This window comes from Nasonia vitripennis, chromosome 2, assembly GCF_009193385.2.
Source record: "Nasonia vitripennis strain AsymCx chromosome 2, Nvit_psr_1.1, whole genome shotgun sequence".
Taxonomy (NCBI): domain Eukaryota; kingdom Metazoa; phylum Arthropoda; class Insecta; order Hymenoptera; family Pteromalidae; genus Nasonia; species Nasonia vitripennis.
The window spans coordinates 27773382-27786222 of record NC_045758.1 but is presented as its reverse complement, the minus strand read 5'-3'; the positions used below and the strand labels follow the sequence as shown (position 1 = coordinate 27786222).

The following is a 12841-nucleotide window of genomic DNA, read 5'->3' as shown; positions in this document are numbered from 1 at the left end:
TATCGAAAAAGAGGGCCATAACTTTTTCACGCCGTATAATATCGAAATAGATTCGCCCGTCTATGAGACTTTTTTTCCCACGAGTTTTTCCACGATGACTCGCGCTCCGACCTTGACTTCTCCCTAACCCAAGCTCTCTTGATAAAGCTCATACTCACAATCGCTTGTTTCTTTTTTTAATTTTTTTTTTTCACGTGTTGCAGGGGACTGCAATCGCAGTCCATCGGAGCGACGGCGATCATGGAACAAATGCTTGCCCTGAGCACACAAAATCCATTGTCGCTGCTGGTTAAATTCGGCATGATGGCATGGAACAATACCTGCGGCATCGAGAACTGCTCCGGACACGGCGAGTGTCACAACGGGACCTGTCTCTGTGAGGTGAGCTCTATTTTTTATTGATTTATGCATGTGTGTGTGCCGATACAAATTATCGGCGTGTGAGTCAGCGAGGAAATTGGCTTGGGTTTTATTTTTTCATTTTTAAAGCTTTTGTTTAAATTACTTACCGCGACGCTTTGCCAACAAGTTAATAGAACAAAAGTAAAGAAAGCCTGAATAATCTTTGCGATCTTCTTCGCAGATTCGATTCGACGGTCCGGAATGTCACATTCCGAACTTCAGCTACTACATCGCCTTCGCGACGATCTTCTTCGTCCTGGCTTTCGTCTGTCTGGTACAGCTGGTCATGTGCATAGTGGCGGAATGGCAAAGAATGAAGGCGCCATCGTTTTTACGCGCATGTCGCGTAACCACACAAAAGGTCCTCTACTTCGTCGTGTTCCTGGCGTCGCTTATTCGAGGCGCCTACTTCACATCTCCGGTAAGAGCTATATACTTCTATCATACGCATACACTTGTTTGTTCCGAATGATAAGCTGTCACGTATAGCTGTCAGACAGCTTTACGCGTCACTTGAAGTGTATGTTTATTGAATTTTAATGACTGTGTAGTTTTGCCGGGAAGCTACTATCTTATCTCGCGCCGCGCGGAGAGACTTCTTTTTCTCTTCTCTCCCGTCATGTGCGCGGATGTATGTCGAGTGTGTGGAATCGAGAAGATTCTGCGTAGATCGTTTATTACACGAGGAGTAATAATTTAGATTTAAAAAAGCAATGTTTCGATGATGAATTTTCAGAACGCATTCAAGGCCGGATGGACAAGAAGCTTGGTATCCGCGTACTATCCCCTAGTACTGAGCGGCGCTTCCCTGATCGTCTGCTTCTGGGCGGAGGTCTTTCACTTGCGCGACATACGCACCGACAAGCCGCAGTTTCTCTCCAAATCGTTTTTAGCCTTCGTAGTCTTCAATTTCATTACCTACTCCCTACTGCTGACCGAGTTCATCACCGCACAACTGCATGATCAGGAGGATCAGGTACGTGTCTCTGTAGGCTCGTTACATAAAGCGACTGTCGGGTTACCTGCAGACAAGATTCGACAACGTATCTTTCTCTTCTTTTTACGCAGCAGAGCTTCTACACGCACATCTTCAATGGCTGCTACGCCGTACTGCTTTTCATCGTCGTCATATTCTTCCTCATCTACGGAGTAGAGGTGTTCTTTAAGGTGAGCGAATAGCTTTTCTCGATTTATGCCTGCTTTTGCGCAGTTTTAATGCAATGTGCGGGATTTCATATGCGCAGGTCCGCGGCGGCTTTCTGAGCGAGCATCAAGTGGCGTCGATCGCCACGAACAAGAGAACGCCCGACGACCCTAACGCGCGCGAGGAAGATCCAGTGACGGCGAAGCTGTTTGATCCAATTCCAAGTACTTCAGCGGATTCATTGCAGCAGCAAGTGAACACATCGCAGCTTCATCAGTCGAGATTCGGCTTGCTCTCGCAAGCCTTTATGCTCTTCATTGTCGTTGGATTTCTGTTCAGCGAAACCCTCAGTGAATTTTGGAAGACCAAGTGAGTCTTTGCATCATTATTTTTATTCCGTTCTGAGAAACGAAACTTGGATTATTAACGCTATGTCGTGTCGTGACTTTGCAGAGTTCCACTGTACAGCAGAAACTGGCACGACGTGGTATTCCGTGTGATCGAGGTCGGAGTCGCACTCTGGTTCCCTTGTGTGCTATGGAACTGCATGAGGTAAATTGGTCCACTCCGCTTACAACTACTCCTCGTTTATTAGTCGTCATAAAGCACGCATAGTTTAACGCCAACGTATATTCGTTTCAGTCCCGAACAATTATGGATCTTGAATCCCAAACGGATCCTCAAGCGATTGGACCTCGAACAACCCAAACACCCGAAGGAGATCGAGCTGCAGGACAAATCAAACCTACCCGAATCCGAACTATTAACCGACAACGCTTCCATCAGCAGCAAAGACTGTTGGATTTGTTACGACAGCGAACGACAAGACGCTGGTCCGCTGATTCAGCCGTGCCGATGCAGAGGTGACGTTAGTGCGGTGCACCATGACTGTCTGCGTCGATGGCTCGTCGAGGTACGTTTTTATGTAGTAAACGCTCGCGCGATTCAGAGAGGGGGAAAACGCCAACGCATCCTTCCCTGTCAGCGTTGAATGAGACGAAGTGATTTATTGAGCGACTACTATACTCGAGAGATAAAAACGTTGACTATAACGTAGCACTTTATATTGAAGTACATCCATGGCCTACCAGCTGAGCAGCACAAATTATTTTACACTGATTTATTATAATTACGAAATTTATCCCTAGATCAGTAGATTGAACATAATATACATATTTTAATTTTAAATCCATTGCAGAGCTCAACAAACGTAGACAGCCTTACGTGCAAAGTCTGCAATACAAGATATAACGTGGAGCACGCAAGTCGCTTGGACTGGCAAAATGGTCTGACTCCTCGTCACTGGCTGCAAACAATTGGCATTGTCGTGACAATGTGTGGTTCATCTGCTGCAGCGTGGATACTAATTCAGCTCGTCGAAGATCCAATCATAAGAATGTTGGCAGCTGGCGCAGCGCTTCTTATTATGTATGTTTGCATAAGGTATGTATCATTTTGCACATGCAATGCTTGACATACTACAATGTGGTACTAATTTCGCTTGTCTAGTTGATCAATGCTTTGAGCATTTTGTCAAATAGTAAAATTTAAAATAGTTTTTTCGCATTAATATATTTGGGTATACAATTTATTTAATTCTCTTATAAAATACTATACTTCAAAAATGTATCAGTTCATTTATCTTCTGATTCAGTATCCTCTAAAATTATTTTGTACAAATCTTTACAAAGAAAAGTGACTAATTCAAGGATTTCTATAGATTTCTGAGTCTCAACACAGTTGTGGCTTATCAGCGAGCCAAAATTTCGTCCTTAAACATCGTCAGTGCAGAAAATACCCTTGGAGCTCAAGTCTCGACGATCAGTCACAGTGTCTCTGTCGACTTGGCAAAGTAAAAAGAAAGAGTGTAAGAAAAATCGGAAAGAGAAAAAGAAAGGCAACGTCAAAAGTGTAATTATAAACCATATCTATTTTCAAGGCGTTTGTATAAAGACAATTTTATTCCCATGTCGTAACGAGACAAGACAAAATTGACAAGATGTTTTTTTTATTTAACACAGTGCTGTTAAATTTAACTTAGAAAGTATGAAAGTGAAATAATCGTTTATGATTAACCATGAAAAAATATTTATTTATTGTTTTATGAGAAATTTTTGTAATGGTCAAATGGTGAGTTGCGTAAGTCTTTGGGTTGTGCTAAATCATCTTCGATGCGTTGTGTTTTTTCAAACACAGAACATTAATTGTTTGCTAAATTATTATAATTTTACACACTATATCATAATACGGGGTTTCTCGTTCGACTTCTTTCCAAAGCAATACATTGAGTAGTACTACAATCATCATTCATCCAATGTTGAATCTAAAATGTTTGTTACATCTTCTTTTGAAAAAGAAAGATGTAAAGAGATGAATATTGATTGCATCATTATGCAAACTAAAATTTATTGTTGACTTGTGAAACTGTTTGAACTGATTCGTATGCCTAAAAGAAGCTATAAGCGTGATTATCGTGCTATTCTTATTGAACAAAAATTAAAAATCTCGATTTAAATTTTGTATGAAGACATTACGTTATTGAACAAAATTTTTAAATCCGAATTCTCCCCATCATAAATTAGAAGGGGTTGCACGCATGAACATAAAAATAAATGTGTAATTTACGTCTCGAGGTTTTAACAATATAAGGTCTTGTGTAAGTGACTTTGACAATTCATTGAAGAAGACAGATAAATTGAATTTTTTGTAAAGTTTCAAACTAAGTATATATTTAATCGTATAAGCTGAGACCATAAAAAATTTAGCGTAGAATATGGTGCAAAAATCAGTTACTCCGATCTGTTTACGACTTAATAATCGAAGCGATTAGATGTATGGTCAGTAGATTGCGATTGTACTGCAAAAATCTTACGTGGTCAATATAGTTGGAGGTAATGTAAGTAGAGTTATTACTACCAAACGTAGCATTGGTAAAATATACTACTTAAAGAAGTCTTCTTAAACTTGACTATATATACATATATTTATTATGATACTGTATAAGTATCCAAAACAATGGATTGTTTTATTATTTATCAGGATACGTAGACAAAGACAGCTTGTCTAAGATCTGTTTTCTGTACGTTGTACTAAAAGTAGCAGAACTATCTTGAAAAATCATGTTTCTAGCTGTTCCTTTTTATATTCTTAAACCGACTTTATTGTAATTATCTACACACTCTAAATTTTTTGCAGTGTACAAGAAATCAAAAATTAAACCTTTCATCCTGGTGAAAAATTATGCATATTCTCAAAAATTCAAAAGCTTATTTATAGCTTTGCGAAGTAAGTTACGCGATCTTGTTTCAAAAGAAATGAAATAAAGTAAAATAATAGAAGGCATTTTAACATGATTTTTCTCCGGAATTTTTAAAAGAATGATTCTATTTTCTTTATGAAAAAGGAAGTACTTGGATAAATTCTTATAGATTTAATTTAACTCTGATTCACTCTGAAAAATTTAGATTGTACAATCGCATAAGTAAAAAAGTACTACGTTAATTTTGTAGTACATTTTTCTAACTTTCTTAATACTCTATTCAACTGAAAACTTTATTTATACGGTGTACATATTATGCTAACAATAATATTATTGGTAGTTGTAAGCTCTGTGTTTTCTACGTAAAAGTGGTAAAGGTTAAGAAAGAGGTGATTTTTGCGCTTAAATTATTTGTGATCAAAAAGCAGCATTTTCTTTTCAATGTTTTAAAGATTTGTACAGTTCAAACTTAGTATATATTCCAAAAAAAGAATATTTTTTTAAAAATCTATACTTTTGGTTTAAATTGGAACAATTACAATTTTGTACGTTGAATACTGGTTTTTATTGTATAAATTTATAAAACAATTAAAAAAAATCATTTACGACCAATTTGTAAACGAACTGACTCTGTTAATTGTTATAAATATCTTCGATACTTGTTTCTATTTTGAGTGTGTTGTTGTTTTCAGCTAGTTACAAGAGTGAAGAGAATTTACTATTCAACTTTTTTGCAGTAAATATCATCTAATAAGTATACAATTTGAACGTGTGTAAACTGTTATTGCAAATCAGTGATAGTAGTAAAAAGTCTGCACTCTGGTAACGTGAGTATTTGCTACCATAAGTAATGCAAAGCGATAAATATTCTTGCCTTGCATATTACAATAGTTTTATATATAGTACAGCAGTTTTAAGTATTTTGATCTGGTGCGATGCTTGAGTTTATTATTTCTTTTCTACAGAAACAGTTTAGTGTAAGAAAATAATAGTTTCCTTATCCATAATCCCTGAAAAGCATATAATGCAACAAGATATTTGTACACACTAAAAAGCCAAGAAAACATAGTGATAAGCTGTGATAATACAATATGTATAAATTAGTGAAATAAACCTCAAATAAAATTAATGATAAAGCAAATGAAATAATGTCTTTTTTCTTACAGACATTTCCCTGATAGCATCCTAAATATTTATTACTTTTTTAAAAATAATATTTGTTTGTATTTCTTAGCACACACACATATATATATATATATATATATATATATATATATATATATATATATATATATAATGATTCGTAACACTTTATATAGCAATAAAAAAGTGAAATGAACTAATTTATGGAAAATAATGATAATAATAAAAAAAGTAATTTAGTTATTATTGATGTAGTTTTGTATGATCAACATTTACTATTAAAAATTAAAGTAGAGTAATATACATACAATTATTAAAAATAAAACTAGTACAATGAAAATAAATTAATTTGCTTAGCATGATACTCAATAGGTTTACAAATTATTATTTCTGCAGTGCTTCTATGACGTAATTTTATAGAAAGATAGTTATTCCTAAAGTATATCGTAAAATAATATCAAAATTCATTTAATTTTTTATTCATAAATTTTAACAGAAAGTTTAAAAATTATAATTTATAAAATCAAAAACAATTCGTAATCTTGTTATATAAAGAAAAGAAATAAATGTTTTTAACTAAAACTATCTTTATGTGGAGAAATAGAAACAGTAGTAAAGTATTGTAGAAATATTTTTTCTTATAATATTTTTCAAGTATTTTCCTATCTTTCTACATATTTGCTTTAGCATACATATTCTATGTGGTTTTATTATAAATCAATGGATTTGAAAGGTTTGGAGTGATTTTGTTTATTAATTATTCATTAAGACAATTACTTAAGTATTTACGAGAGATACATGTTACCAATTAAATCGAATATTCAATACTTAGTGTAATATTATAGATATACAAATACAACAGAACTAAAAATGTCGTGTAACGTTTATTTTCTAAAATTTTAATTTTTTTTGTTTGTTTTGTTTTATTTCGGTCATTGGTACTCGTCTCTCGCTCTCTCATACGCAACACACGTTCTCTCCGACGAGTTTTCCAAGTGTACATTCTGTGGAAACAATGTGGTGGTACATTTCTTGTAAACTGTCATTGCTCACATTGGGATACGTGGTAAATGCACTCAGTGATTTGATGTTTCAACCTATGCTGAAAAATTATAATAAATAAATACACATATCTCAATGATGACAATTGCTTTACTATTTCCTTATAGGATTATACATCTGATAAGTGGCATAACGTGCATAGTATATCCGCAGTGTGAAATTTGTTTTATAATCGATAAAATATGACGCAACTAATTTATTATTTAATAACAAGTAACATCACTATTTGCGATACTGTGTTGAAATGAATTATATTTACCTGCAATGCCGGCAATTGCTTCCGATGCAAAGTATTTCACGTCAACGTCAGTATCTGTGTTCAATTTATCGAGTACTGGTTTGACTTGTGTCTGTACTGCATTAGGTTTTAGATGCGGTCCGATCCGCTGAAGTGTCTTGGCAACGTTAAATCTTACATTTGCTACATTATCATTAGCCATGGCCAAAACAGTAGGGAGCATAACTTCTGTCGTGATTTCTGGGCCACAAACTTCGGCTAACACCTGCAATTGTAATTGGAACAAATAAATCAAACTATAAATGGAAATCCTAAATACGCATTGTCTGTGATTCTGCGCCGTAAACAACTGCAAATAGATCTTGACGAATAAATACGAAATCGTTTCGAACTTACATTGATGCAAAATAGGCAAGTCATTCTATGAAGGTAATTTTGATCCCTGGACATTGCCAGCACTTTTGGAATTACTGTGTTCTGCGCCCATTCTGGACCGAATTTCTCGACCAACTTTTTAAGATTTAACGTCGCTGCCTCTCTGATAGCATAAACATGGTCTACTAACCAAGTCATGCACAGGGAGTTTAATTTCTCGTCGAAAAATTCGACGCCCAGTTGGCCTGCTAATAATGGCATGTACCTGAAATTAAGCAATTTGCCGATTACGAAAATGTAAACGTTACGATTGTTGCATAGAGAATTTGTAAAAATGATGAAAGCAAACTCACTCAATAATGGCTAGTCGTACTCTCCATTTCGAGTCCTCCGCCAACTCGACAATCGCCGGTAGTAGCGATTGCGAGAGTTGCTGGATTCCGATAACTTCATTTACACAATCTAAGTTGCTAATTATATTTAGACGGACTTCAGGACATTCGTCTTTGAGTTGTGATAAAAACAGGGGTAACAAATGTTCAATTGTGCTGAAAAAAGAAAAAAAGTAGTTTTGATTATAATTGTGCAATATCGTCAAAATTAAATTTACGTTGAAATGGTTTTCTTCGAGTCTTTGGCTGGCGTTTAAACATTTTGACAACGACTATTCTATACTGGCGCGGATAGCTATATTGACATATTCAGCTGTCAATGATTATGATTTAAACGTGGAATCCGGAAATTAGTTTCAAGGCTATAATCATCGGATATTGCAAGCTCTTAAAAAAGGCGAAAATTTGTATCTATATACAGTGCGAGTATACTTGTCTGATATATCATACCAAAAAGAAAGTCAGTTTTTATATAAAACGTTTGGAACGTGGAGGTATTCAAAACAAATGTAATATTGCTCATCCGAAATTGATTGCACTCTTAATGAACAAACTTTATGATAATAATTGAAGATAAATTTGCAAGCAATAACAAAAATTAAAGTATAGGTGACTTGCAATTTTTTACCACGCGCGAAGTAAGAAAACTTTCCTAGTTCCACAAACAAACAATCTCACGCGTCACACCACTGCGCGCATCAATCGTCGAACTGCATAATGCCGTTTCCTCTTCCCGCATAACAATGGCCCGCGTATATACTTTCCCCGCAATTCTATTTCTAGATTCGCCGTACCTAGAGGCTCGTACAAAGGTAAAGGTCATTTGACCCTCGAAACGGCCGTCTATAAGATTACAAAATCCGAATCCTCCTCCTTTTTTACCAAGCGCCGAATGAGAAAAAGTTCAGCGAAAAATCACGAGTCTTCTTCGGCACTTTTTCCTCGGTTACTCGCGACTCTTGCAGTGACCACCGACTCGCCAAGCTGATCGAAACGCACTGATCGCACGAGCAGTGCGCGAAGCGCTAGCGACAGACGCCAAAGTCTTCCGCGTTACAAAACTTTTTTCGCTGTGAAATGTCATATACTAGGTGACCGAGAAGTAAATATAAAAGCCGCGAGGAGAGATTGTGCGCTGAACGAAAGACTGCTAATTCTGAATCAGAGAGTTATTTATTGCAGACCATGGGTGAAAGGGCATTTTTCTATGGAACAGCGACCGAGTTGACGAACATTGCGCTAAACTAAGATGCTACCGTAGACATTTTATTTGAAGAGACGACTATTTTTATTTTAGTTTTATAGTATCATTTGAGGAAATGACGAAATCTTTCGAACGATCTGCGTTTCAAGCAGTTTCTCAAAAAGATATAAGTATTTTCAGTATCTTATACATATATTTCATTTTCAATAGCTGATTTCTAAAAGGGAACGACAGCACGTTTTTAATGATTGTAATAATTGGCAATGTACATTATTTCAAGTAATTTGTGACCATCTTGCTAACTAGTTTTCAAAATGAATAATAATACTTGTTATATATGTAGTAGGGACGTATACTACTAGTTTGACTATACAACGCTTGGCTCAAATTACTTCGTAAATATATAACTGGCCAACTCGGAATTCATAAAGCAACACGTGCGCATAATTCATCATCGAATTGATACATATGTTACTTCAGTCATTTTGCATCCACTTTACCGACGAGCAGCCTTGAATTAATAATCCAATAAAGCGCACCAAAGCTCGCAACTAGCCGCTAATCAACCTTAATTTTCCCGAACCTGCCTTAGAATTCAAAACCATTTCAACACAATCCAAACGCATTCTTACTTGATTTTGCCGAGTATGGGACTGAGGCCCATGATAACGCTTGCGAGCGCCGATTTGACATGCTGATTGGGGTCAGCCACAAGCTCTTTGACGAAAGGCAGGATGTTATTCATAATAATTGATTCCTGATAGAAGGGATCCAAATTCTGGCAGAAGTCGCGAACCTTGTCAGCGGCCGCTGCCCTGACCTCGGCCTCGGTGTCCTTAAGGAGAACTTGGAACGCGGGCACGAGATCCGTACGAGTGATCTCCTGGCCGACGGCCTTTTGCAGGTCGGTGAACTTATCGGCGACCATATAGCGCACGCGCCACGACTGGTCGGTCGCGCATTGGCGCAGTGTCGGCATCACTAGCTGCTCGACGTCTTCCTGTTGGAGAAGTGTCGCGATGCTCACACAGGCCTCTACTGCTAACAGACGCACTGAATCCTGGAAAAGAAAAATGTACGATTTAAGAAGCTTATTTGGAGTGGAAAATTTCTTAGTGCTTTTATCGGCTTTAAGAGTGTTTATAGAACTGAAGGTATATTTTGCGATAGACGAGATTACCCGATCAAGGTTGAGAATGTTTAATAATAAGCAGTGTGATGAAGAACGCTATGAACGAAATCGATATTTGTTTGTTGAGCTATTTAAGAAATTGCGTTTAAATTAAGTTTGAACAATGATTCCAAGGTCATTTGAATTATTTTTAAGGTAGGATTTCAAAAGAGCTTATCTGGTGGAATTGAAAAAAAATGCTGAACTTCTTAATCAATTTTCGTTATCTTAAATTGAACGTGTTTGTTGTTTAAAACTTTATGAAATTCTTTATCTTGAAGAGAGCAGTTTTTTTCTTAAAGAAATAAGCAAGATTACCTGTTCATCCTGGGCCAGAATGACAAACATAGCTATTAAATCGGACTTTAGGTATTCATTCTCCACGACTTTAGCGAATTCTCCTAATTTTGCTGCAGCCGAACGTCGAACCATAGGAGTATCATCTTGGCACAAATTGCGGAAATGATTCCTCAATTCAGCTGTAAGAAATAGCATTGTGTTAAAAATGTGAAAATTTCCTCTAATAAATTGACTGAACCATAAGCATATATCGTACCTTTGATAGGTTGACTAACGCGGTAATAACAGACGCTAAATAATCCGCAGGCCGACGTCCTTGACGTGAACCAGTCGCCAGAAGCCAGACGCTGCACTAATGGTACAAAATGTTCTTCTAGATCACTTGGACTGTGTTGGCTGGCAATGTTTCGCAGGGACTCTACGGCTTTGTCTCTCACAACAGTTTCTTCCACAGTTGCCAGAGATTCTAAGGGGGGCTGTGAAAATATAATTAATTTAATTAAGCATATTAAATTTTTTCAAAGATTAAAGATAAGATTTATACTTACTAATAAACAATGCACATAATCTGGTCCACCAACAAGTGGTGTGAATGTTCCCAGTTGTTCAGCAAGAGCCAAGAGAACCTCATCCTCATCGTATATTGTCTCTGTCAGAAATGGTATAAGTTCTGTGCGAGTTCGCTCTACACCAAGAGCAAGAGCAATCGTGGATAGCTTCTTAATGGAGTTTAATCGTAGCTGTAAATAAATGTTAGGTCATTCGTCAATTTTTTTTTTGCTTCTATAACACATATAGATATGTATGCCACAAGAGAAGACATTATACAATTACATTCAATACAGTTGACATTTAATATTCTGAGGTAGTATCATAATTAAATCAATAGTTTCACAAGTAGTAGCCAACACTGCATTATTTAATGTGACAATGGCAAAATCAATATTACAGATTTTACTTTAACTTTGAGCTTTATCGGTTTGTGATATAGCAGTACAAAATCATTGTTAAATTGAACTAATATCATATTCAAGAACGTGTATAATAGTTATCAGTCAGATTTTAATGAAGATTAAGATCTACCTCGTCGGCGTGTACCAATTGATGGACTTGGATAAACTACGCATCAACTCTAAAAAAAATATCAATCGACATAAATAATTCCTTCCAACCCAAGTTATTGTTGCTCCGTTCCAATCTTTGCTCCCATTGCAAATTGTCACCTATCGTTCCTCGACATCAAACAAAAAGTTCTCAATTATTCAATAAGAAGCCCATTAATCCCAAACATGAACTTTTCGTCCTCGCGAAATTGAAGAAAAGAGCCCAAACAGCAATGTCGATACAGCCACGCATCAATATTCTATACCTATATGCACACTTCTCCGACTTCTCGCGACGTCTCGAAGAAAAAGGCTCTCTATACATCGTCTCAACCTACACGCTCCTGGCTATAGGTATACACACCGCCGATACATACGCTACATCGCGCAAGAGAGAGACTAAGGAAGCGGCCGGTTTCACTGCTCCCGCCCGGGCGGCGTCGACGACCCCGCGAATTGCGTCGCTGCCGCGAGTGCGACGCCCTACGCACCAACTCACCTGGACATCCTCGTTCTTGAGTTCGTCGATTAACACCGCGATAGGGTAGAGGCTGTCGTCGGCCGTCGAGTCGCTCGCTGCCATTTTGCTGCTGCTCTGCTACTGTACTCGCTCTGCACTGGCTCTCTCTCTCTCTCTCTCTCGCTGCTGTGTAGCTGTACGTGCCTGTTCTCTCTCGCGCGAGGAGTCGTCTCTTCTCTCTTTCGCACACGCACACACGCGAACGGATCTATATGTACGTGTATACGCTCGCTATGTGCTTTTTATTCGCTGACTTCTTCTTTATTCTCGTCGCTTGCGTTTATTGTTCTTCGCTTATTTTATAGCATAGTTGCCGTCGTTGATCAATTGGGTGCTCTGTGTATCACGACTCTAACGAAACTCGCGAGCTCTGTTTTGTATTTAACGCTTATTACGGGACGGCCGTCGGAACAACGACTCCTCGCTCCGACTCCATGAATCACTGAACGCGCGCGCGAACAAGCCAAGCACCGCACGCGACATGTATAGCTATATCTATAGATGTATGAAGAGGAGAGGGAAGGGTGT

At 37.3% G+C, this 12841-nt stretch overlaps 2 protein-coding genes across 12 annotated transcripts in view; one reads left to right on the top strand and one right to left on the bottom strand.

Annotated features, from left to right (window-relative positions):
* Positions 1 to 5951, top strand: part of LOC100118313 — a 17421-nt gene extending 11470 nt beyond the window's left edge. For 5 of the 10 annotated variants that reach the window (XM_032596508.1, XM_031924619.2, XM_031924620.2 and 2 more), the window contains exons 2-10: positions 204 to 381; positions 584 to 823; positions 1139 to 1378; positions 1471 to 1569; positions 1647 to 1915; positions 2000 to 2098; positions 2189 to 2459; positions 2745 to 2989; positions 3267 to 5940. In XM_032596508.1, the coding sequence (XP_032452399.1) occupies positions 241 to 381; positions 584 to 823; positions 1139 to 1378; positions 1471 to 1569; positions 1647 to 1915; positions 2000 to 2098; positions 2189 to 2459; positions 2745 to 2989; positions 3267 to 3402 (1740 nt within the window). In that variant the 5' untranslated portion in view covers positions 204 to 240 and the 3' untranslated portion in view covers positions 3403 to 5940. Of the gene's footprint in view, positions 1 to 203; positions 382 to 583; positions 824 to 1138; positions 1379 to 1470; positions 1570 to 1646; positions 1916 to 1999; positions 2099 to 2188; positions 2460 to 2744; positions 2990 to 3266 lie in introns of all 10 variants that reach the window. The other 5 variants (XM_031924617.2, XM_031924618.1, XM_032596509.1 and 2 more) reach the window with 5 other exon arrangements.
* Positions 5952 to 6682: 731 nt separating this feature from the next.
* Positions 6683 to 12791, bottom strand: LOC100117468 (serine/threonine-protein phosphatase 2A 65 kDa regulatory subunit A alpha isoform). Of its 2 annotated transcripts, none has more exons than XM_001600179.6 (9): positions 12293 to 12791; positions 11239 to 11430; positions 10947 to 11166; positions 10709 to 10869; positions 9852 to 10279; positions 7977 to 8171; positions 7645 to 7888; positions 7270 to 7513; positions 6683 to 7050 (listed from the first exon to the last, which is right to left on the bottom strand). In XM_001600179.6, the coding sequence occupies exons 1-9, from the start codon at positions 12374 to 12376 to the stop codon at positions 7046 to 7048; spliced, it is 1773 nt and encodes a 590-aa protein (XP_001600229.1). In that variant the 5' UTR covers positions 12377 to 12791; the 3' UTR covers positions 6683 to 7045. The 2 variants fall into 2 exon arrangements, with proteins under 2 accessions (XP_001600229.1, XP_031780420.1); XM_031924560.2 differs by having other exon boundaries at positions 6683 to 7045; positions 12293 to 12757.
* Positions 12792 to 12841: the final 50 nt, after the last annotated feature.

What these genes read in the sequence shown, in the direction of transcription:
- LOC100117468 (XM_001600179.6), bottom strand. Translation starts at nt 12,376, where the DNA reads ATGGCAGCGAGCGACTCGACGGCCGACGACAGCCTCTACCCTATCGCG. An exon ending in TCAAGAACGAGGATGTCCAG is followed by an intron (nt 11,431 to 12,292) that starts GTGAGTTGGTGC and finishes ATTTATTTACAG; the next exon opens with CTACGATTAAACTCCATTAA. An exon ending in CGTTAGTCAACCTATCAAAG is followed by an intron (nt 10,870 to 10,946) that starts GTACGATATATG and finishes TATTTCTTACAG; the next exon opens with CTGAATTGAGGAATCATTTC.